Source organism: Plectropomus leopardus, chromosome 18, assembly GCF_026936395.1.
Source record: "Plectropomus leopardus strain MGB_pleo_1.0 chromosome 18, ASM2693639v1, whole genome shotgun sequence".
Lineage (NCBI taxonomy): Eukaryota > Metazoa > Chordata > Actinopteri > Perciformes > Serranidae > Plectropomus > Plectropomus leopardus.
In genome coordinates, this window is record NC_142193.1 from 5,152,339 (window position 1) to 5,176,770 (window position 24,432).

The 24,432-nt window shown below is 37.1% G+C and overlaps 4 protein-coding genes across 14 annotated transcripts in view; all 4 read right to left on the minus strand.

Moving 5' to 3' along the window:
* Window positions 1-805, minus strand: part of caskin2b (CASK interacting protein 2b) — a 73,364-nt gene extending 72,559 nt beyond the window's left edge. For 5 of the 7 annotated variants that reach the window (XM_042504489.2, XM_088069530.1, XM_042504488.2 and 2 more), the window contains exon 1: window positions 508-804. The gene's annotated coding sequence lies outside the window, so the exon portion shown is untranslated. Of the gene's footprint in view, window positions 1-507 lie in introns of all 7 variants that reach the window. The other 2 variants (XM_042504487.2, XM_042504486.2) reach the window with 1 other exon arrangement.
* Window positions 806-2,100: 1,295 nt separating this feature from the next.
* st6galnac2 (ST6 (alpha-N-acetyl-neuraminyl-2,3-beta-galactosyl-1,3)-N-acetylgalactosaminide alpha-2,6-sialyltransferase 2) lies at window positions 2,101-11,747 on the minus strand. Of its 2 annotated transcripts, XM_042504555.2 has the most exons (9): window positions 11,415-11,747; window positions 9,705-9,777; window positions 9,251-9,422; window positions 7,958-8,111; window positions 7,664-7,802; window positions 7,468-7,571; window positions 6,058-6,138; window positions 5,860-5,962; window positions 2,101-4,788 (listed from the first exon to the last, which is right to left on the minus strand). In XM_042504555.2, the coding sequence occupies exons 1-9, from the start codon at window positions 11,516-11,518 to the stop codon at window positions 4,609-4,611; spliced, it is 1,110 nt and encodes a 369-aa protein (XP_042360489.1). In that variant the 5' UTR covers window positions 11,519-11,747; the 3' UTR covers window positions 2,101-4,608. The 2 variants fall into 2 exon arrangements, with proteins under 2 accessions (XP_042360489.1, XP_087925547.1); XM_088069421.1 differs by lacking the exons at window positions 9,705-9,777; window positions 11,415-11,747 and having other exon boundaries at window positions 7,664-7,818; window positions 9,251-9,411.
* Window positions 11,748-12,036: 289 nt separating this feature from the next.
* Window positions 12,037-19,928, minus strand: LOC121956376 (alpha-N-acetylgalactosaminide alpha-2,6-sialyltransferase 2-like). The gene is made up of 9 exons (XM_042504554.2): window positions 19,451-19,928; window positions 18,726-18,795; window positions 18,183-18,354; window positions 16,739-16,892; window positions 16,399-16,537; window positions 16,208-16,311; window positions 14,959-15,039; window positions 14,761-14,863; window positions 12,037-14,653 (listed from the first exon to the last, which is right to left on the minus strand). The coding sequence occupies exons 1-9, from the start codon at window positions 19,549-19,551 to the stop codon at window positions 14,474-14,476; spliced, it is 1,104 nt and encodes a 367-aa protein (XP_042360488.2). The 5' UTR covers window positions 19,552-19,928; the 3' UTR covers window positions 12,037-14,473.
* Window positions 19,929-20,520: 592 nt separating this feature from the next.
* Window positions 20,521-24,432, minus strand: part of LOC121956378 (uncharacterized) — a 30,205-nt gene continuing 26,293 nt past the window's right edge. For 2 of the 4 annotated variants that reach the window (XM_042504557.2, XM_042504559.2), the window contains one exon: window positions 22,312-22,868. Coding sequence is in view for 2 of the 4 variants with exons in the window: in XM_042504559.2 (XP_042360493.2) it covers window positions 22,856-22,868 (13 nt within the window). In the remaining 2 variants the exon portion in view is untranslated. Of the gene's footprint in view, window positions 21,325-22,311; window positions 22,869-24,432 lie in introns of those variants that run through there. The other 2 variants (XM_088069059.1, XM_088069057.1) reach the window with 2 other exon arrangements.

Genomic DNA, 24,432 nt, shown 5'->3' on the forward strand with positions numbered 1-24,432 from the left:
GTGATTCCAGGTTTTGCATGGATTTATACGAGCCAGTCTCAGATTCGGGAACACTAAAAGCACTAAAAAGTACTGTTAACCCTTTCACATTGTCAATCTTCTATCTCATTACGCACAATGTTGGCGTACGTTGGCAAGCTCCGTGTGCCAATTGTAACTTTACTTTTACTGAATTCAAGTGCTCCTTGGTGGTGTCAAAGTACGCCGAACTTAAGATTTCTATCTAACGATATAGAAAAGTCTTTACTGTTCAAAAATTCAGATAATATTCTGAATAGGTGCTTCGAATTGAAGAGATGCGAGGGGAGTTTGGAGGGCAGCACCCTCCGCACCGGACAAACTGGCATATCACGGCAGGAGTCTGGCATGTAAACACACCGAGGACAGTTTCGCCGTCACCGCAGCCACCGCCGACCTTTGCACCGAAGTTAGTTAACACACTTTTGAGGACCATTTCTTAAACTCACACATGCAAGGGGAAGAAATTTATGTTAAAACGAGGCTTACCTTTTTAGTAAAGTATGGCATAAACTTTTTAACCCCTTGAAATGTAGCGGACCACGGTGGCAGTTCGTAGGAAACGTCCGAGGAGCTGGCAGAGTATTCCTTGTTTTAATATTCCATAAAAGTCGAGTTTTATAATCCAGGAGTGTTATCTTCCCAATGTATTAGATTGTAATTTAATCCGCGCGGAGAATTAACATAAAATATGTGTATTTTTCAGGAGTTTAGTACTTTGTACGACACATCGCTGATGGAAGCTCCTCCAGGTTTTCCCTCCTCGCCGTGAATGCCACATTCTCTCCGCTGCATTCTCCGGTACACGGTGTCAAGTTACACACGACACCAGACAACACATCCGGCGGAGGCTTTCACAATAAATACTGACAAAGCGATTCAACTACTATATTGAGTTTATTTTCAATCAGTTGCAAACTTATTACATATTGTAGGATGTAGTGAATGTAAATATGTAATAACGACAGTGAAACAGAACAAAAACCCTAAAAAGGTTCATCAATAACTTGTTAGTCTAATTGGTAACTATTTCAATAAAATATTATATGTGTGTGTGTGTGTGTGTGTGTGTGTGTGTCATACCTCTGTAAGTTGCAATATATCTTTATTTTCTGATGCTTTACAGAAAATAATATCAGTAGATCCATCAAAAATAAATACAATACAATAAAATAACTACGCCTAAAAATATGTTTAATTGAAATGATGAATACTTATACTTAAGCTAGCTTGCCTATCAAAAGTTTTACTTTTCAGCTCCTGAAATTTCATGCCTTTAGAGCAAAATAAAGGCTCTCTTTTATGTAAAAAAAAAAGTTCATTGATGTTGGTGCATTTAGAACATTGAGCATGATACTTCCTTGCAAGTAACTGCTGCTGCTGAGAGAATGCCTGCCTGAATGCCTCTAAAATTATATAAATAGTAAGGAAAAAAAAATTGGCAGTCATGCTTTTATTTTAAATAAGTAATCAGTTCGTTTCCTGTTTTTTTCCGGTTCTCATTGGGTAACTTAATAGAGTACTCCCGACCCTCCATTTAATACCTCTCCTTTCCCAGGAGAGGGTGCATTCCTATGATCACGATTTTTAATAATTAAAAAGGAATAAATTGATTATTTAGACTATTATCGAGGTTTTAATTCTTAATAATTCTGTAAAGTTTAAAATACAGCATGTTTATTTGTGTTCTGTTATTGGCATTTAATTTAAAGATGCATTAATTGATATTTTTGGCCACATGGGGGCAACAGAGAAAGAACCAAAAGATCACAACACTGTACATATAATCAGTACATACAATAGTTGTGGCATTTTAATGCTTTGTAGCCATGCTTTAACCATTTATTCCTTATTTGTAACTGACAAGTAATTTTTGGAATCTTTCTATAATGTTTATCTGACAGTTTTAATAATTTGTTCTCTCCTTTTTAGTATATTAACCATTAAACCATTGCTTTTAGCAACTGATTGAACTTTGTCTTGTTCAGGTGACTCAATAAAAAGAGGCTAAAAAGGGTGTAGAGCTGCAGAGTTTGTTGCAATTCTCACTGGGTTTATTATTAATAAAAAAATATTGATTAGTGCAGTTTAGATGTTTTTATTTATTCTGACACTTTATTACATTTAATATTTAAGAAAAATATTGAACAAAAGTGTGTGACAGTTGTAATAACTTTGCAGATTGAGGCTTTACTGAAGTCACAATTCCATGTTGACTTTTAACTGAGATTATCTTCATTGTCACATTATATGTACTTTTTAGCTCCTGAAGATTCAACAAAATGCTCCATGTTCGGAATATTTATATCAAACAGCAAAAGTGGGACATTTATTTATAAACAAATGGCATCAGCATGAAAAAAACACAAAAGAAAATCACATATTATAATCTAAAATCTTTAATTTAAAGAAATTAAAATGGGTTGTAGCTGAATTTCATACAAAATTTTTAAAAAATGTGACAAAATGACAGCTTTTTAAAAAAATATTTCAGTATATTGTACAAACTTCATTAATTCTATGTTGTCACTGTCCTAACAAACCATGTACTTCGTAAAATCACTAAATTTGGAGAATCATGATTTTCCGCTATTAAGGGAAATCAGGGAAACCTATTGAATGTGTCTTTATTAACGGGCTATGTACCACAGTCCTTTAAAGTAGCTGTCCCTTTTAAAGAAGACCACTCTCAAGAGTGGATAGACCGATATCTAATCTCCCCTCTATTTCTAAAATCCTTAAGAATGTGGTTGCTCATCAACTCTGTTAGTTAATACTGTTAGTTAATAGTTTATTCGAGGACTTTCAGTCAGGTTTCAGAGTTCATCAAGTACAGAGACGGCACTAGTAAAAATTAATAACGACTTATTGATCACTACTGATAAAGGTCTGGTCTCTGACTTAATCCCATTAGATCTCAGTGCTGCATGACAATATTGATCATCAAATCTTGCTGCACAGACTGGAACACTTAATTGGCCTTAAAGAAACGGCACTAAGATGATTTAAATCTTAATTATCAGATCATTCCCAATTTTTTCACATCAATGATCAAATTCTCCGTGCATACTAAGGTCTGCTTCTGAGCGCCACAAGGTTCTGTGCTTGGACCAATCCTTTTTACTTTACTATGCTTACCCTAGGAAACATAATTAGAAAACACTATAAATTTCCATTGTTATGCTGACGATACGCAACTATATCTGTCTATGAAACCAGATGAAACTGATCAGTTATCCAGACTTCAAACATGTCTTAAGGACATAAAGGCCTGGATGAGCCAGAATTTCTTGATGTTGAATTTAGACAAAACTGAAGTTATTGTTCTTGGCCCTGAACACCTCAGAAACCTCTTTTCTAAGGATGTAATTTCTCTAGATGGCATTACCTTGGCTTCAAGGTCAACTGTAAGGAACCTTGGAGTTAGTTAGGCTGACATAGGTTTAATCTGCTGGAGGACTTTCTATGATACACTGAGCTTTTCCTTCTCTTACTTCCTCCATCTGAGAACACTCATGTCTGTTTACTGCATTAGGCTTACTGCTTAGCTTAGCCTCGTATCTGTGGCAGCTATGTAGTAGGTTAGCTTAGCCTTGTATCTATGATAGCCAGGTGGTACTGTCATGACCTGGAGCTTGCGAGAACGGAGCCTGGGTCTGTTGAACTGCACTATCCTAACCGTGGCCTCTCCGGAGCATTCCTGCTCCCTTGTTTCCTAGTTTACCCAGATCCAGGCTGCAACCTCGGCTGCGCTTGATTGTGGTGATAGCTGTGCTGGTGCTGTGACCCTGCCTGAGGTGGTGCTCATGCTGTGACTGCACTGATACTGTACCCACAGCTTGCCCTGATCATGGTCTTGGTCCTGGTTGCTCCGATGCCGTGATCGTGCTTGACGCAACCCTCTACTGCCTTTAATATGAGCCACGCCTCCACTATCAATATATGCATGAGACTCTTATCAACACCCACAATATTATCAGAGTGCATTTAGTAATTTTACACCTATTGTTATTGTAATATGACATGCATCTGTTTCCATTATTGCTGTGCATATCTCCCCCCTCCCTCTCTCTCTTTCTCTTTCCTTTTTGCCATGATTGTATTTTATTTGTTATTTACAACATCTTTTGCACGTTTGTCCATCCTGGAAGAGGGATCCCTCATCATCCTCTGCCACTCTTCATGAGGTTTCTTCCTCTTTTTTTCCCCCTGTTACAGAGGTTCATTTTTCCTCAGGTGATGTGAGGGTCTAAGGGCAGATGGATGTCGTACGCTGTAAAGCCCTCTGAGGCAAACTTTGGTCAGTGATAATGGGCTCTGTAAATAAATTTACTTGACTTGACTATTGAACCAGTCCTGTAATTCCCTCTTAAGAATTCCTTGAAATGGCTTCAAAACTAAAATAATAGCACGTCAATGCTCCTTAATTCTAATATTTAGCCAAATATTCAAAGGTTTAATTATTAACCCTGGGTGTTGCTTTTTACAGCTTCACATTACATAAAAAAAAGTATCATGTTGTTTTTCCATGCTAAAAATGTGTGAGGTTTGAGATCTCCATACAGACCAAGATGCCGTCCATCTTCTCCATCAGCTGTCCCTCTTCCTGTGGTACAACTTGATGACCCTCCTCTGGTGCAGTGTCTCCCACAGCAGGCTCTCCATCCGCATGTCGTGGTTTGAGTAGAAGACCAGAGGCTTCTTTATGGAGTCATAATAATGATCGGAAAATGCTTCATAGTTCTTGGTGATGAAACCGTAAGCAGAAACCTGCGGGACAGACAAAAAAACCTGTCTTTTTGTCCTTACACGTCCTGAAGATGATGTTATTGAGTTGTAAGTGGACTGTAAATCCCCAGATAATGTTTGAGAAGAATTAGTTAGTAGCTGTGAGCAACAACCTGATCCCATTTTCAAAAGTGTGTATTTGTTTACATTTATTATAATTATTTCCTTTTAAAGTCTGTTGAATTAGCTATTAGCAGCTCCTGTTTGCAGTGCAAACACGGCTGTTTAGACAACTATCACTGCATTACAGTGATACTGAAGAAAAGTTAAAAACTGGATGATTCTCAGGCAAGTTCTGCAGTTATGCAACGCAGAGCTCTGAGAGCTGGTGAAACAGAGTGCCCCAAGAATGATGTTTTCCTCTAGGCTAACCTGGAAGCTAATGTCGCCCTGGTTCCCTTGTCAAAAAGCCTATGGGATTTGTCCATTGGATTTTGGATCCTTGTTGAAAATCACCTCTGTGGTAAACAAATGTTTCTGATACTTACATGTTCTGTTCAACAAAATAATCTTAACAAATGAACACCGTTTTCAGGATATTTGAAGCCTAAATGCAATCCGCAGAAGTAAAAAGCACTCATTAGGCTATTACCTAACTGCACTACTGTTATGTCACAATCTTTATCAAGCTGTTACACTGGTTCTGCGTTGTTTGACGTCCTGTAGTCTCATTTAGCCGTTTGTTACCAACTGCCTTTTTAAGACACATAAAAGCTTCAAAGTTCACAAGTGGGATATTTTATGATGTATTTTATGTCGTAAAAAAAAAAAAATTGAAATTCTATTTAGCTTGTGTTCTAACCAAAAAACCTACTGACTTTAAATGAGGGAACCAGAGGAGCTGAAACGCTATGTGATTTCCAGGACGTTGTCAAAACTCTCTTAAAGTGTCTGAGTCAGCTCCATAGAAAGCTGTGTGTCACTGCAGCAGCTCCGACTGCTCACAATCTACAATAACTAACTTTCTGTTGTTGTAAAACACCTTCATGTACCTGTTGCTTACGTATGTGTGTGTGTGTGTGTGTGTGTGTGTGTGTGTGTGTGCATGCTCACCTGGTCACAGGTGTGTAAGGCAGTCAGGAGCATCAAAGCTCCGGTGCTCGGCATGTAAACATCACGAGTGCTCGGCATAGTCAGCAGAGGAGACGGCAGGAAACTGAAATATGATAAAAATACAGAGACATGATTCAGTGCTGTCATACAGGTACTGAGAGCTAAACAATACATTCAGTCATCACAGTGACGCCTCACCTGTGTGTCACGTAGTAAATAAAACCTGGGTGGAGGAACCTGAAGTTTTCAGCTGGTTTGTGACCAAAGTACTGCCAGGGCCTGTTGGAGACACAACATCTGAATAAACAACAACAACAACAGAAAAGTAGAGGTAGTATGTAAACTAAGTGCATTTACTCAAATACTGTACTGTTCTTAAGTGCAAATTCAAAATACTTGTACTTTACTCGACTCTTTCTCCTCCACTCTCTGGAAGCTTTAGTGTTTTTCCAAATCAATATTTTTGCAAACAAAACATATGAAGACTTTAAAATATGATGTTGGATATATTAAATGAAATGGTGGTTGAATTCAAGACCTCACAAATTCAAATTTAAGTCTATTCAATGATTATTAAGGGACAATGTTTATACAATTGAATATAAGAAATTTTAAGATTTGTTTTAAGGACCTGAAAACTTTCCATGAGACAATTTGGAATAAAGCAAGTGGCAGTAATGTAATCTAAAAAAAAATAGAGCTGTGCTGCCATCTACAGGCCAAGCATGGTGTTACATGACACAGCAGAAGAAGAAAAAATGGGCAAATAAAATAAAAATTTGGGACAATTTATTCCTAACTGTATTAATCATAACTGCCATTGTACTAAATTTAAAAAAAGACACACAAAACAACAACAAAAATATAAATAAAATAAAATAAAATAAAATAAAATAAAATAAAATAAAATAAAATAAAATAAAATAAAATAAAATAAAATAAAATAAAATAAAATAAAATAAAATAAAATAAAATAAAATAAAATAAAATAAAAATTACCTCTAGGGAAACAAAACAAGCACAAGAAGACACAAATTGACTACAAAGAGACACAAAACGACTAAACTACCTTGAGGGACACAAGGAAACACACAATGACAAAAAAAGCAACAGAATGACATCAAAGTAAGAAAAACAAAATAACAAAAATACATATATATATAATGACTACCAAGAAATGCACAATAACGAGGAAACAAGAAATGACTAAAAAAGACACAATTACCTCAAAGGGACGCAAAACAACCATGTGGAGACACAAAATGACTATAGAGAGATGCAAAAAAAACTACAATGAGGCATAAAATGACTAAAAATGACACAAAATGACCTCAAAGAGACATAACCACAAGGAGAATAAACTCACTAAGTAAGACACTTACAAATAATGATTATAGAGAGATGCAAAACTATTTAAAAAGACATCTAATTACCTCAAAGTGACACAAAACAACCAAAATGACTACAAAGACAAAAAAATTGCTACAAGGAGACACAAAATTACTATAAAATGCAAAGTCAAATGAAAAAGGTAAAAAAATAAACACACAGTCCATTGCATGCTTCTTCATTAATATAATACTGAGTAACTGGGACAAATGGACTCACCTGTCCCCTTTGTCTCTGCCTGAGGCGACATTCTGACCCTGAACAGCAGCCGACAGCATCAGATAATCTCTGAGGTTTGAAGGGATGAAGATGTATTTGATCTCCTGTAGAAGAAGAGGAAGACAGATGAAGAGATAAACTCATACGAGGACATTAAAACCTGTCAGAGGTATTTGTTGCTCTGAACGCTCCTCACCGGACTCTGAGGAACTTTGGTGAAACCGTCTCTTCGGTACATTTTGAGGGCATTCTTCATAGTGTTGGTGGTGAATCCGTAGAAGGAAATCTTCATCCCCACATCTTCTTCGAAACCTCTGATCATGGCTCCGTTCACCCTGAGGAGAGTGAAATCTGAAAAGTTGCCTCAAAGATATTGTTTTAGTAATCAGCAGAAACATGTAATAAAGTAAGTGTTATAAATCTTACAAAATACTACAAAATGTAATAAAGTGTAAAAATAAAACAAGTGTCCAGGTGTCTTCAGCTTCACCTGAAGACAAAGTCGTGGCTGTCGATGTTCTTCCCTTGTCGGGACCCTCGGAGGATTCCTCCGTTTCCGACCACAGCGCAGCGAACACACCTGTCAGGTAATCCTCGTTCAAAAAGACGAGAGCTGTTGAGAAGGGAGAGAGTCGACCTGACAACTGGAGGGACACAAGAAGAAGGAGTCAGATCATTTACTTCAGTAAAAGTACTTCAATGTGAAAATACTACAAGTAAAAGTCCTGCATTCAAAAGCTTACTTAAATGAAAGTTTTGGGGGGTTTGGGGATGGGGCAAACTTTTGTTTGTTTTTTCTTTCTTTTAAATGGGTGCCCCTTTATATTATTTTGTGTCCTCTAGATTCGAAGGTCTTTGCGGATCTGTGAAAGCAGTGCAGGCAGAGCTCCTTGTGAGTTCTTTTTTTCCTCAGCAGCAGTTTGTGACTCGCGTGCTGATCAGATCAGATTGGTGGGGAGAGGAGCAGCTGCTATGAGTGAAAGCAAACTTCAAGACCCTGTAGGATTAACATTCACTTTCACTGCACCTGATGTTGTGCTGCTCCATTTGTGCCCAGAGTGTGCTCTGCTCTCTGAGAGTGTGGTGCAATAAATAACCAAACAGTATGATGTTAACCACACAACACAATGTGATGGCCATCGAACAGATTAGCGTTTAGATCGGTTTCCTATCAGTATCAGCTGATCAGATTAGATTGATGGACGAGAGGAGCAGCTGCTACAGAAACAAACACATTTTTAGACCTAGTGCAGTGAACAAGTAAGTTTCACTTTTACTGCGTTAAACATTGTACTGCTGTGTCTGTGCACTCTGCGCTCCCACAGTGTGGTGCAATACATAACCATGATATATACATAATCAAATGGTGCTTCTAATGAATGGTCCAGCTCCAAAAATAGAAAATCTGTTTGTTGCGGCAGATGTTTCAATCAGGGTGGGCCTTTACAAATAAATAGATGTGTGGGAAACCCTGGTGGCTGATGCAGTAACAAAACGTTTATGGCATTATCTGAAGCCAGTGTTTCGTTTGTCTGTGCTGGGCTCCTGTAGAACAACATAGCAGACAGCGTGTAAGGATCTACTCTGTATGTAGATAAAAACAGCTCATCTTAAGTTACAAAAATGCAACATTTCTTAATTTCATGCGATTGTGTACTAATGAAAACATTCCTCTTTAAAGGACGGTACTTGAGTCCCTTTTGAGGAGGCAGAATAAACCAGATCATGAGCCTGACAAAAAGATGTTATTGTGGATCAGGAAATCTATAAGAGAAGAGTTTACCGTCAGCAGGAAGTCCCTTCCAGCCATACGGAGGTTTTCGTTTCTTCAGATGTTCCCAGGCAGGTTTGGACAAACTTTTCACCCACTGAAGAACCGACTCAGAGAACCTGAACTTCCCTCCGAGGAGAACATCGTTCCGCACTGCTTTCCTCAGAGAACAAGCTGCTTCTATCTGAACACACATTAGAAATACAGCAAATATCTGTTTTAATATAAGAGACAGTAAAAACATGTAGCAGGGCCAGAAAATACACATGTATGATGAGTCACTGCTGGGGGGGTCTCTGCCATCAGAGTGTCGTTGTGTGTGTGTGTGTGTGTGTGTGTGTGTGTGTGTGTGTGTGTATATATATATATACACAAAACATAGATTGTAACACAGATCGTGCATTATTATTGTCATTTATCGTGATGTAGTGTCAGCATGAAGCAGCTGAGAAGATTAACGCCTCACCTCATCTTCTTCTTGTTCACCTGCTGAGGTGAGACTCCAGTCTGCCTGATCGCTGCCACCTTCTGTCTGCACACTGACATCACAACACACACACACACACACACACACACACACACACACGCTGATTAATAATAAATAAGTACATGTAATAAACTGGTAATTTATCATCGTAACTGACTGTGTCTCGTTACGATGAAATATGTATTTAATACAATATATATTTAAACATGGTGATCAAGTGTACTATATTATAGTATAGTGTTGTTTTTATTTTTATTGTATAATTTTTCCATTTATTCTTGTCTTTTTTTCTGTAAAGCAATTTGTAAACACATTTATTATCATTATATTTTTATTTACAGGATCTGAATACTTCCTCCAACGTGGTAGGAAACAACGTCTTTCCCTCAAAATTAGAATCTATGTTTGACGTTTTCGTGGGTCCCTAAACTCAGTGCAGGCTGCCTGCATGTGGGCTTCTGACTGGCATTGACATTTGTTAAAGTGTAAATCTTTAAAGTTATTTATCTCATATTGCTCACATTATTGTGTTTAAGATATTATTTAGTGCTCAACCTTTACCTGCCGTTTTTTCCCCCTTTATGTTTGTTTACCCCTTTGCAACCTAAAGTGACATCATTTTTCTTGTGCTGCACTCAGACACCTTTTACAAGGATTAAAACCTTTGATTCTTTCAAAAACATGGGTAAAAAGGCAACAAGCAACTTGGCAAGAAAGGTCCCAGTAATTGCAATAAATATGCAGATTCATAAAATTATTTTGAAAGAAAGGCTAAGAAAAGAGAACTACATTTAAAATGTATGTTGGTTTTGTTTGTATGGGAACCATCCCCACTACAACAGGAAAACCCCGCTTTCACATCAATGCATGAGTCATATTTTATCTAAATATATAATACGTTAAACAATCACAGGAGACATTTTTATACGTTTAGTACTTAAATACATTTTCCTGGTAAAACCTACATACTTTTACTGAAGTTACATTTTTTATTTCAGAACTTTCACACAGAGTGCACAAGGTATTAACAATGGTGTAATTTTGGTGTAATTAAGTACATATGCTGTAAGACGGTACTTAAGTACAAATTCCCAGACCAAATTTTACTTAACTATTTTGTTATCACTTCATACTTTTACTCTATTGCATTTCAGAGGGAAATATTGTACTTTTAAATTTCGCTGGCAGCTTTAGTTACTTCACATATTAAGATTTTTCCATTAAAAATATGAGAAGAGTTGATAAAATATGACGTTTTGTAATAAATAAAATTAACTAAAAGTTTATAGAATTATAACTGAAATAATTAGTTGATTAATCAATTGGAAAATTACAGAAGATTTACTGCCAATTATTTTCGATGAACATTTAAGTCATTTTCTTACTTTTTCATTTTTAAATAAACGTTTTGGATTCTTCTCCTAGATTTTTATGCATTGGGTACTTTGAATACTTTAAGTACATTTTGCTGATTATTCCTTCTTAATTATACTTTAAAGGTAACATTTAAGGAGTAACACAGAAGGACTACATACTTCTTTCACCACTGGTATGGTATAAAGTACCACTGGTACTTTAACTGCAGTAAAGAATGTGAATACTTCCTCCACCTGTGAGAGTGACTCTGATACTGGATGTGATTGTTTACCTGCACTAAAACATGAGCAGCTGACAGAAGTAAACGCTTACCTGTTGAACTTGAGGTCGCTGATGTATTCAGAGAATAAAAAGGCACAAATGATGAGAGAAAAAGTCCCCAACAGCAAGAAAACACATTTCAGGGGCGTCCTCATTGTTCAAACCGCTGACACGGACTTCTCCTTCGTCATTGTTTTCCTGTCAGGTGAGCTCAGGTGAGGCGCTGCATCTAAAGTCCATCTCCGCGATGCGCAGGTGAAGGAAGAAAACATTTAATGTCAGCCCCGCCTGATCTCCTGTCAGAGTTCCGTGCAAATAAGAACAGAAATCAGTCGAACTGTTTATGAAGCCGAAAAACACATGTCGTGGCGTCGGTGACGTCACTTTAAGGGCGGGGTCAGAGCCTTGGTTACTCAAGTGGGTGATTATATATATGTATATATATATATATATATATATATATATATATATATATATGTATATATATATATATATATATATATATATATATATATATATATGTATATATATATATATATATATATATATATATATATATATATATATATATATATGTGTGTGTGTGTGTGTGTGTGTGTGTGTATATATACAGAGAGACAGAGCGAGAGATAGATAGATAGATAGATAGATAGATAGATAGATAGATAGATTGAGTCATATTAGTAAAGTGAGGAAGGAGAGACAGTTTTTTTTTTTTTTTTTTTTTTTTTTTGAACCAAACCAGTATTGCAATTGAGATAAGAGAGCAGGTACTGCTTATAACCCAAATCCCCTGACCCATCCAGTACCTCACATTGCCCTGTCCCTTAAAAACACCATCAACTTTATGAAATGATTCAGTGGCAACAACAAACAGTAAAACAGATTCAGATTGAATGAATAAGAACGAAACTGTAATGACATGAAACTCCATGTCTGTGGAAACACGGATGCTTCACACACATCTTCCCCCAGCAGCACAGATCTATATAGTGAGCACAATGTCAAGGTGGATACCCAAGATTAGTGTCACAATTCAGTATCAGTCCCAATGTGTCCCTTTTGAATATAAAATGTCATTTGACATGAGACATTTGTCAGGAGCTTTGTCATGATTAGTGTGTGAATTCTCAAGTTTTGACCAAAAACATATTTTGTGAGATTATTACAGTGACCTTGACCTTTGACCTTGGACCACCAAATTGTAATCAGTACATTCTTGAGTCAAAGTGGACGTTTGTGTCAGATTTGTAGAAATTTCCTCCAGGCATTCTGGAGAAATCACGTCTGCGAAGTGAAACAGACGCAAGGTCAGAGTGACCTTCGAAGAAATTCTCTCACGGTGTTCTTTAGATAGCACACTCACAAGAATAAGATGGATGTGAGGTCGCAGCGGCTGTAGCTACACCAGTTCAAAGAATTATGGCCACACTTCATACTGATGTTTTTGAAGATGTATTTCCTCTCCTTCTTTGTTTCCTCAGATACTTGACAGTCAAACACAGTCAAACACAGTTATACAACGTCATACATTGTCAACACTGTCAAACACCATCATACACCGTCAAACGCTGTTAAACACCATCATACACCGTCAAACGCTGTCAAACACCATCATACACCGTCAAACACTGTCAAACACTGTCAAACACCATCATACACCGTCAAACGCCATCAAACACCATCATACACCGTCAAATGCCGTCAAACACCATCATACACCGTCAAACACCATCATACGCCGTCAAATGCCGTCAAACACCATCATACACCGTCAAACACCATCATACGCCGTCAAATGCCGTCAAACACCATCATACACCGTAAAACACCGTCAAACACCATCATACACCGTCAAACGCCGTCAAACACCATCATACACCGTCAAACGCTGTCAAACACCATCATACACTGTCAGTCATACAATGTCATACAACGTCAAACACTGCCTTGCACAGTCAATCACCATCATACGTCAAACACCGTAAAACACAGTCATACACGTCAAACACCATCATACAATGTCAAACACCGTCTTACACCATCAAAGACAGTCATACACCATCGAACACAGTCATACAACGTCAAACACCGTCATACAACAGCAAACTCTGTAAAACACCATCATACATGTAAAACACCGTGAAACACCATAAAAGACACTCATACAACGTCAAACAGTCACACAACGTCAAACACTGTCAAACCCTGTCAAACACATCATACACTGTTAAACACATTCATACTCCGTGACAGCTACAACAAAAATAAAAGACGTAAAAGTTACATAACAAAACAAACATTTTCCACTCACTCTAAATCTAGTCTTGAAAACAAAATGACCAAATATGCAGCACAATGTCCATGTGAGGCACATTAGCAAAAAGGAGGGGTTATACACACATACCTTTCTTTCTTTTTGGTGAAGGTGCAGAGCAATTCAAGAACTGCGGGGAAAAAGGAGTAGAGTGTGCACCCCATATGTCTGAGGCTTCTGCAGCGGCCGGAGTTCGAGTCTGGCCTGTGGCCCTATGCTGCATGTCATCCCCCTTTCTCTCTCCAACCTTTCCTGTCAATCTCAGACTGTCCTACCAATAAAGGGAAAATGCCCCAAAAAATAATCTTAAAAAAAAAGACTAAACTTAAATCATCACAAATTTATAACTGAAATAACATATCAATTAAACTGTTTCTGAGACAGTTACAGCGACTCTGACTTCTGACCTTCGTCCAATAACATCTCATCAGTTCATCCTTAAATCCAAAGGAACATTTGGGCCAAATTTGCAAAAATTCTCTCAAGGCAGTCTTGATATCGCATTCACAAGAATTAGACAGATAGGGCCACAATGACCTTGACCTGTAATTCCCCATTAAGAGTTCCTTTAAATGGCTTCAAAACTAAAAGGAAAACACCTTATTGAAGCTCCTTGATGCTTGTATTTAGTCAAATATTAAAGGTAAAATGATTAAACATTGGATGCTGCTTTTTACAGCTTTACATTATATCAACATTTTATGAAAATAAGTATTGTGTTGTGTTTCCATGCCAGAAAAATGTGAGAAATTTGAAATGTTTGAGATCTCCATACAGAGTGTGGTCTTCTCCGTCAACTGTCTCCCTTCCTGTGGTACAAACTGATGACCCTTCGCCGGTGCAGCAACTCCCACAGCCCGTTCTCCATCTGCATGTCGTGAGTGTAGTAGAAGAGCGGAGGCCTCTTGATGGTGTCAAAGTAATGAGTGGGGAACTCTTCGTAGTTGTTGGTCATGAAGCCGTAAGCAGAAACCTACGTGACACACAAAATCATACTACATCATACCCATTGTGATTTGCTAATTGCATGCTTTGTTTTGTATACCACATGTGTTTGTGTGGTACTGCGTGTGCGCTCACCTGGTCACAGGTGTGTAAGGCAGTCAGCAACAGCAAAGCTCCACTGCTCGGTATGTAAACATCCCGAGTGTTGGGGTAGTCCAGCAGAGGAGACGGCAGGAAACTGAAATATGATAAAAATACAGAGACATGATTCAGTGCTGTGATACAGATACTGAGAGCTAAACAATACATTCAGTCATCACAGTGACGCCTCACCTGTGTGTCACGTAGTAAATAAAACCTGGGTGGAGGAACTTGAAGTTTTCAGCTGGTTTGTGACCAAAGTACTGCCAGGGCCTGTTGGAGACACAACATCTGAATAAACAACAACAACAACAACAACAGCAAAATAGAGGTAGTATGTAACATGTGCTCAAGTACTGTGCTTATAAGTGCAAATTCAAAATACTTGTACTTTACTCAAGTCTTTCTTTTATGACTTTTTGAGGACTGGGAAACTTTCCATGAGTCATTTTAGAATAAATCACCCAAAGAGACAAAACACACACACACACACAAAAGGAGCCACAGACTGACCACAAATAGACACAAAACAACTTAAAAAAATGACCTCAAGGGACACAAAAGGAGACATGAAATGACCTTAAAGAGACAAAACTAAAAAAAGGACAAAATTACCCCAAAGTGACACAAAGAAACCACATGGACACATAAAAATGACTAAAAAAGACACATAATTGACTACAAGAGACACAAAACAACTATGAGGACACAACAAATAACTATCAAGGGACACACAGACACAAAAAAGACAAAACTACCTCAAAGAGACACTAAAAAGTCACAAGGAACGACTTAAACTGACACAAAATGATCTAAAAGACAACAAAACAACATGAAGAGACACAAAATAACAACAAAGAGAAAGAGAAAACTACAGTACATGAGACACATAACGACTACAAAAATATGCAAAACAATTACAAGGAGACAAACTGATGATAAAGAGACAGAACAGTTAAAAAAAGACAAAATTACCCTGAGATACAAAACAGCCACAAGGAGACACAAAATTACCTATACAGACAAAACAACCACAAAGAAAAAATTACCAAGAAAGACACACAATGTCTATGAAGAGATACAAAACAACTAAAAAAAGAGACATCAAATTACCTTGAAGAGACACAAACAACCAAAATGACTACAAAGACAAAAAGTGACTACAAAGAGAAAAAAACAACTACAAGGAGACAGAAAATGACTGATTTGTTTTACAAAACAGCATGAGCATATATTAAATATAATGTTATCTGTGCAGCCCTGAGTCCAAGACAAATTTCCCTTACAGGGACAATACAGTATATGGTATCGTATAATATTGCAATACAGGTGACAGATAGATAGTTGCAGTAAAAAAATTACAGAAAGTCAAATGAAAAGGAAGAAAATGAAACAAACAGTCCATCATATGTCTCTTGATGAATGAGACAAATGGACTCACCTGTCCCCTTTGTCTCTGCCTGAGGTGACAGTTCGACCTTGAAGAGCAGCCGACAGCATCAGGTAATCTCTGAGTTCTAATGGGATGAAGATGTATTTGACCTCCTGCAGAAGAAAAAAAGGAGGAAATGAACTCTCATCAACACATTAAAACCTGTCAGAGGTGTTTGTGGCTCAGAACGCTCCCTTTACCGGATTCTGAGGGATTTCGGTGAACCCGTATTTTCGGTATAGTTTGAGGGCGCCCTTCATGGTGTCAGTAGTGAATCCATAGAAGGAAATCTTCGTCCCCACGTCTTCTTCGAAACCTTTGATCACGGCTCCGTTCAACCTGAGGAGAAAGGGAATACAATTGTACCGATATTTGATCATTTATGGTCGTTTCAGAAGAATATCAGAATAGCTGCGTCAAAGATCGTGTTTAAGGTAAAGCAGCAAATAAATATAATAAAATATGTTTCCCCAACTGTTACAAAATACTACAAAGTGTAATGAAGTGTAAAGACAAGTGTCCAGGTGTCTTCAGCTTTACCTGAAGACAAAGTCGTGGCTGTCGATGTTCTTCCCTTGTCGGGACCCTCGGAGGATTCCTCCGTTTCCGACCACAGCGCAGCGAACACACCTGTCAGGTAATCCTCGTTCAAAAAGACGAGAGCTGTTGAGAAGGGAGAGAGTCGACCTGACAACTGGAGGGACACAAGGGAAAAAAGGATTCAAATCCTTTACCAGAAGTACTAATACTACACTGTGAAAATACTCGACTACAAGGAAAAGTCCTGCATTTAAAAAAGTATAATTTCCACAATATTTCCACAATATGAATAACTTAATAAATAAATAACTTAAAATACATATGTGTCCCCTTGTATTATTCTGTATCCCCTCTCTAGATTCAGAAGTCTTTGTGCGTCAGTGAACAGAGCGCAGGCAGAGATCTTTATCCTTTCTTTTTTCCTCCGCAGCAGTTTGTGACTTGCTGGCTGGGTAATTGTTTTGGCAATCAGTTCAGAGCTGATCAGATCAGACTGATGGAGAGAGGAACAGCTGCTGTGAGTGAACAAAAACTTTTAGATCCAGCAGAATGAATGATAAAATGTGCCTGTTCTGCTGCTCCATCTGTGCCCAGTGTGCTCTGCACGCCAGTGTGGTGCAATAAATAACCGAACAGTTTGAGTTTTTTGATTTAGTTTATTATTATAAAGCAAATGCTGATTGCACAATGTGATGGCTATAGAATGAGACCATCAGGGTTTAGACTGGTTTCCTATTAGCATTCTTTTTTTCCTCAGCAGCAGTTTGTGAGATTTGAGTTGCGGGGTGGATAACTGATCTGCTGATCCACTCAGAGCTGCTCAGATCAGATTGATGGTTGAGAGAAGCAGCTTCTACAGAAGCACTGAAATGCAAATTTTTAGACCCAGCGCAATTAACTATGAAGTTTCACTTTCACTGCGTCTAACATTCTATTGCTCTGTCTGTCCTCAGAGTATGCTCTGTGCACAGTGCGGTGCAATGCATTTCTGAACAGTATATATATTCCAATGGTGCTTCTAGTGAAGAGTCAAGCTCCAAAAATATAAAATCTATTTGTTGCGGCATCTGTTTTAATCGTGGCGGGCCTTCACAAACAAATGAATGTGTGGGAAACCCTGGTGGCTGATGCAGTAGCAACACTCGTATGGTTCTGTCTAGAGCCAGTGTTTGGTCTGTCCGTTCTGGGCTACTATAGAGACACCATCGCGGATGACCTGAAAGAGGAACCGCTCTGTATGTAGATAAAAACAGCTCATTTTAGGTTACAAAAACACAACAATTGATTGTGCACTAATGAAAACATACTGATATATATATATGTATATATATATATATATATATACATATATATATATCTCGAGTCCTGTTTGAAGAAACAGAATAAATGAGTCATGAGTGTGATGATAAAATGTTACTGTGCATCAGTCAAGAGAAGAGTTTACCGTGGACAGGAAGTCCCTTCCAGCCATACGGAGGTTTTCGTTTACTCAGATCTTCCCAGTCAGGTTTGGACAAACTTTTCCTCCACTGAAGAACCGACTCAGAGAACCTGAACTTGCCTCTGAGAAAAGTATCGTTCCTCACCACTTTCCTCAGAGAACAAGCTGCTTCTATCTGAACACACAAAAGAAATACAACAAATAAAAACAGGAGACATGCAGCGGAGACAGAGAATGTTTCTACACATGTATGATGACTCATTGACCAGTTAGAGTGTTTGGGTTGGTGGAGCGTGTCAAGTGGCGTCCACATGGCCATGTAAGGACCCAGATAGAAAGTTAAGTCTAGATTGGTTCAGTTCAGTTTAGTTTAGTTTAGTTTAGCTTGTTTTGGTCATTTTTACAACTCACAAAAATAAAATACACAAGTCAGTATGCAATAAATAAACAATACGTCATTGCTTTCATAACACTGAAAATAGAAAGTAAAAAAAAACATGCAAAAATAAAACAAAACAAAAACAGAACGCAAGATGACGAGCTCACCTCTTCATCTTGTTCACCTGCAGAAATGGGACTCCAGTCTACTTCATCGCTGCCACCTGCTGTCTGCTCACTGACATCACCACACACACACACACACACAGCCACACACACGCACACACGCACACACACGCACACGCACACAAACACACACACACACACACACACACACACACACACGCACGCACACACACGCACAGTAGCACACAGCCACACACGCATGTATGCACAGCATGAAACTAATGAATCATAAATAAGTACATGCTATGTTAAGTACAGCAATTTATCATCTTAACTTATCTAAACATTTGCACTTATTTGAACCTTTGAAGCAAATTAGTGTGTTTTCTTTCAAAAACATGGGGAAAAAGGCAATGAGCAACTTCGGAAGAAATGCCTCACCACTTGCCAGAAATTAAAGTCTTTGTCTTTCTTTTCAAAAATAATTTTGAGTTTTGAGAGTATTTTTTAAAAGATTTTTCTGCTTTGGATACTTATACTTTAAGTACATTTTCCTGATTTTTCTTACTACATTTTACTTATGTAACATTTTCAATGCAAGGAGAGAGTATTTTCATGGTATGGCATTAGTACTTTCTACATCTGCTTAGTAAATGAACTGCACCCCCTCCCCCCCCCGGTGTATCATCAGTAAAGAATGTGAATACTCCCTTCACCGGCGAGACTGACTGACTGTGATATTGGATGTGAGAGAAGGAAATTCTTACCTGTCGGACAGGTCGCTGATGTACTCAAAGAATAAAAAGGCACAAATGATGACAGAAAAAGTCCCCAACAGCAAGAAAAGACATTTCAGGGGCGTCCTCATTGTTCAAACCACCGATACGGACTACTTTCTTCTTCTTCTTCTTCTTCTTACTTTTCTCCTTCCGTCATTATCATCCTGCTAGGTGAGTTTACCTGAGGCGGGGAGGTGAAAGATAATTTAGCATAGGTGCAGGAGGGGTTTGGTGTAACCAGTAGACTACGTTGCCGGTAAGACTGGTTCTGTCCATTAATAAGAGCGTGAGGGTATCGACGATCGCTAAACACCTGTGGTGACGTCACATCAAAGGCGGAGTCAGAGCTGCTCAGGTAGATCAAGCTGCATTCACACTATAGATGGGGGGAGGGGCGTAGGTGTGCCGTGCAGGAATGTTTATAGGATTTGAGGACACTGGGGGCTCATCACGGGCCTCTCCAGCAGGGGAATCCCAAGAGGATGATCTTTTTTTCTTTCTTTCACTTTTTTTCCTGAATAATTATAAATTTTGACGATATTAGTGGCTATCAGTAGGCTGCCGAGTAAAAAGTACTTTACAGCTGCTGTTATTAACCCTTTTTAACCTGGATCAGTATCAGTTTTCCTGTCCTGCGTTCAGCAAAATTTCACAAGCTAACTGCACCTTTGAAATGTGAGAAAACTGGGTTGATTTCTTTTGAAAAAAAGAAGCCCCAGAAATTGCATGAAATTAGTAAAAATGTCCACAAAACTATATTTAGAATGATATTTTTTTATATTTAAAATAATGCCATAGAAAAAAAAGTAAAATGAACACACACACACACACGCACACACACACACGTTTGTGTGTGTGTGTGAGACTCTTCATTGTACAACACACATTTTCCCAAGATTAGTGTGATTGATTGGTGTGATTAGTAGAATGGAGTTATAAAACAAAGCCTCTATAACTTTCTCTTCTTTCTACTATGAAGCTACACTTGAAAAAAAAAGATTATAACATCATTGCAATCAGCAGTCCAGGTTGTTTATATTTATACATTTATTATTATGAAAGAAAAAGTCATTACATAGTTTAATTAAAAATAAAACTCGAAGACACATTTTAAACATCAACTAGCAGAGAACGTGTGATCCAAATACAGTTAAAAACAAAAAACAAAACATCACTACATTAGATCAGCACTTCCTGCTGCAAAACAAGTCCATATCCTGAGGAGACATTCCTAAAATGATCTTCTCAAACAGAAAATCTAAAGCAGCACATTAGAGCCAATGTTATTGTGAGAATAATGTAGAAATATTTCCAGACAAAAAATTGCAATAATAAAAAATTAAAGTCATTAAAAAAAGTTTTATTTTTTTGTCCAAATTGTTGATATTTTGAGAATTGAGCCCTCATTTTTACAGAAAAGTTCATATTACGAGTAAATGACAGATAATTGCCTAGGACAGTACGCAACTTATAGATTCCCCATATGTAATAAATAACAAGATAAGTAAATAACAAGTATGTAATCTGTACTCTTAAGCATTATTAATAATCAATATTGATAAAAAAAAAAAAATTGACATGAGATATTGACAGGCCTACAGTATATGTGTCTGTTTTCTCCACAAAGACAGAAAAGTTAAAAACATTTGTAACTAAAACAAGATTTCATCTCTCAAATATAAATCTACAGTACTTTACATTCAAGTTTTGAGTGAGTTGCTGTTGCCATGGTAACTGGGATGTCCTCTCAGAGGGAGTAAAGCTTCATCTGCTCCTCCATGTCTCCCTCCGTCACCTCCCCCAGCGCCTCCTGGTTCTCCCTCAGCAGCCGGAAGATGGCTGCCAGTTGCTCCTGTTGCACCCTGGGAAGTCAAATCACAATGCATGCATACATGCATTCAAACATGCACGCACATGCACGCACGCACACACACACACACACACACACACACACACACAAAATCTGAAGTTTGCCTTGGAGGTCACATGTAAGCATGTGTGTTAAGGTGAGTGTTTGTGTTCAAGCAACATTTCCAAGACGAAGAATCACGGTAATATTATAAAGAAATAAATGGGGGAAAAAAATCATTACATGCAACAAAGAGACAATAACAAATGATAATGATAATAATAATAATAATTTTAGTTTATGTATTTATTTTTCTTTTTCTTTTTTTTCTTTAATTCATCTATTTATAATTCTTTAATTTATTTATTATATAATTATGAAATATGTTAAATTTTGATCAAAAACTCTTATTTTTTTGTCATAAAAACACCACATTACCCACAATACATAAAATTATTCAACCACAACCACAGCATGTTAGAGTCAATGTTAATGTTAGAATAAAGTTGAAATATTTTGAGAAAGAAACTGTGGAAGTATTTACAAAATTTGTTTAATGTAATTTTTGAGAAGGGAAAAAAGTTGAAATATTTTAAATGAACTCCAAAATCTCTCAAGATTAATGTTGTAATATTTAAGTCAAAGAAATATGTTATATTTTGAGACAAAGTCTTAACAATTAGTTAGAAAAAACGATATTACCATTACAAGAGAAAAATGTTTTATTTTGAGAATAATGACATAATTTTTATATTGTCGTATTAATTTCTCTTTTCTTACATTATCACTTGTTGTTGTTGCCTTGTTTGAGAATGACTAATATTTATGTTATAATTTTCTGCAGAAACAAAAACAAAAGAAGTAGCTAGAAACTAAAAATGATCACACATAAGACTGCATTAAAATTTTCACTGCATGAGATGCTGAAATAAACTGCACTGTAGACTCTTCTCTTCATAAAAAAAACTTTCTCCTAAAACAAACAAAACAAAAACAACTGTTTCACACAATTACTTATTTATTGCATGTTTAAACACTGAAATCAAACAGAAGAACTCGAAACCTCAAACGTGCGACTGAGAACTGAACACGTTTCCCTTGTGTTTGATTTCTGTCGACTTTTAGACTAAAGTTGTTCTCCAAAGAACAGCAGGCGGAGAGTTTAGTGTTGCTCTTATTTGACTAAACTTCACTGAAATCACAGTTTAGTAGTTTTAAACATCACACTCCCTCTCTCTGTCCTGAAATCACAAAAACTTCACACTCCGTTTCTGTTAATGTCACCACCTCCTCCAAATTCACCCCCTTCACCTTGAAAATCCTCAACACAAAGAGCAGACCGGTGAAACACAGATTCCTGAAGGCACTTTGGTGTAAAGACGTTTGCTATTCACAAGCAGCTCGGGCCAGAAAAGCCCGGAAACCCAGAAATTAAATTAAAAAAACAAGCAGTTTGGCTTGATTCATTCCTTCAGCGCTCGTCTTCTTCACTGATCAGCTGTGAGGAAATCGAGAAAGAAGCTGAAGGTGTTGTCTTGTGTAGATCACTCGGGAACTCTGAAAACAAGAGAGAAGGATTCAGCTTCCAGGATTGCACAAAGAAACCTAAAATAAACATTTCTTTTACTGAATAACATGAATACAACCACAAAAGGATTTCCTTAAAATCAGCCATTATGTTTTTGACATTGAAATTATTCAGGCATCTGTTGGTTTCTATTCATTTTTATGGATAAAACAAGTTGTTTGAAACTCAAAATTCATTCATTTATAGTAAACTAAAACCTACACAAAATTTGTTTTTGCTCCCATTTTTCACATTTGCACTCAGCAGGCATATCTCTATAAACCGTCTCGCATGTTGTTTGTGTGAATTTGGCAGTACATCCAACCAGCTTCACGACCACAGAACCGATGCAAAAATTGGTTTGCACAACCTGTCAGGGAAGTTCATGCTCGTGGTCCTCACCAGGGTCTTCACCTGATAGCAATTTGTCGTTGTAACCGACTTTTGCGGTTGTGAGGCTGGTTGGATGCACTGCCAAATCTTGTTGTGTGATCAAACTGTCAAACATATTAGAGTGGCCTGTTATTGTGACCATACCAAGGTACACCTGTGTAATAAGAATGCTGTTTTTAGGTGAATATATTATCTTGGAAAAGGATAAATGCTCAATAACACAGATTTGAAAAAATTCAAACCAAAAATTGAGCGAAGTAAATCTTTTGAATGCATAAACAATGTTTAACCTTTTGAAACCAGCTTGATTGGTTTCAAAAACAATAATAATAATAATAATAATAATAATAATAATAATAATAATAATAATAATAATAATAATAATAATAATAATAATAATAATAATAATAATAAATCATTTTCTGGACATTTCCCCTATTTTTTTATTATCTTTCTAATAAATTGGGAAAACATGGGAGCAAAGCCAAAAATGGTATTTTGGAATTTTTTGCATATAAAAATAAAATTAATAAATAAAGCAAATACTTCCAGTCCACTATTGATGATGATATATGATTGACTGATCTGCATTTGAAGCCCTTGTAAAATACCAAACACACAGCTGTGACTCAATTACAGTTTCAGTAATACTGCTAGAATAAGCTGCCAATGCACAATTAATGTAAGCCTCTGGGGGCCTTCGGCAGAAAGAAATACATTAAAAAAAAATCCATATCTGTTCAAAAATGCAGAGCTGAGTAAATAATTTGCAGAAAAACTTGCTGGTGTGGTCCTTTAAATGCAGGCTGGAGTTACTAATGTAATACTGGATTAATAATTCATGCTGAAGGTTTATAATGTTTGTCATTTTAAGCCAAGTCATCTGTGAAATGATGAAAAAACAGAAATAAATAAGAAAGACTGTCTTGTGAAGTTTTTGTGCATTGGTTAGACCTTGCTGCTGGATGCTAAAACTCTATCACATAGAAATTGTTTTTAGGTTTTAATAATAACTTGCTTCAGGGAAACAAACATAATCTTTAAGCAGACATAACCAGAAGTATAAAAATATTTAGCACACTTAAGTTGCTATTTACTGATATTGTGAGAAAACAAATGTCTTAAAATGCGTGTGAATGTTTTGCAGAGATGTTTGTTTTG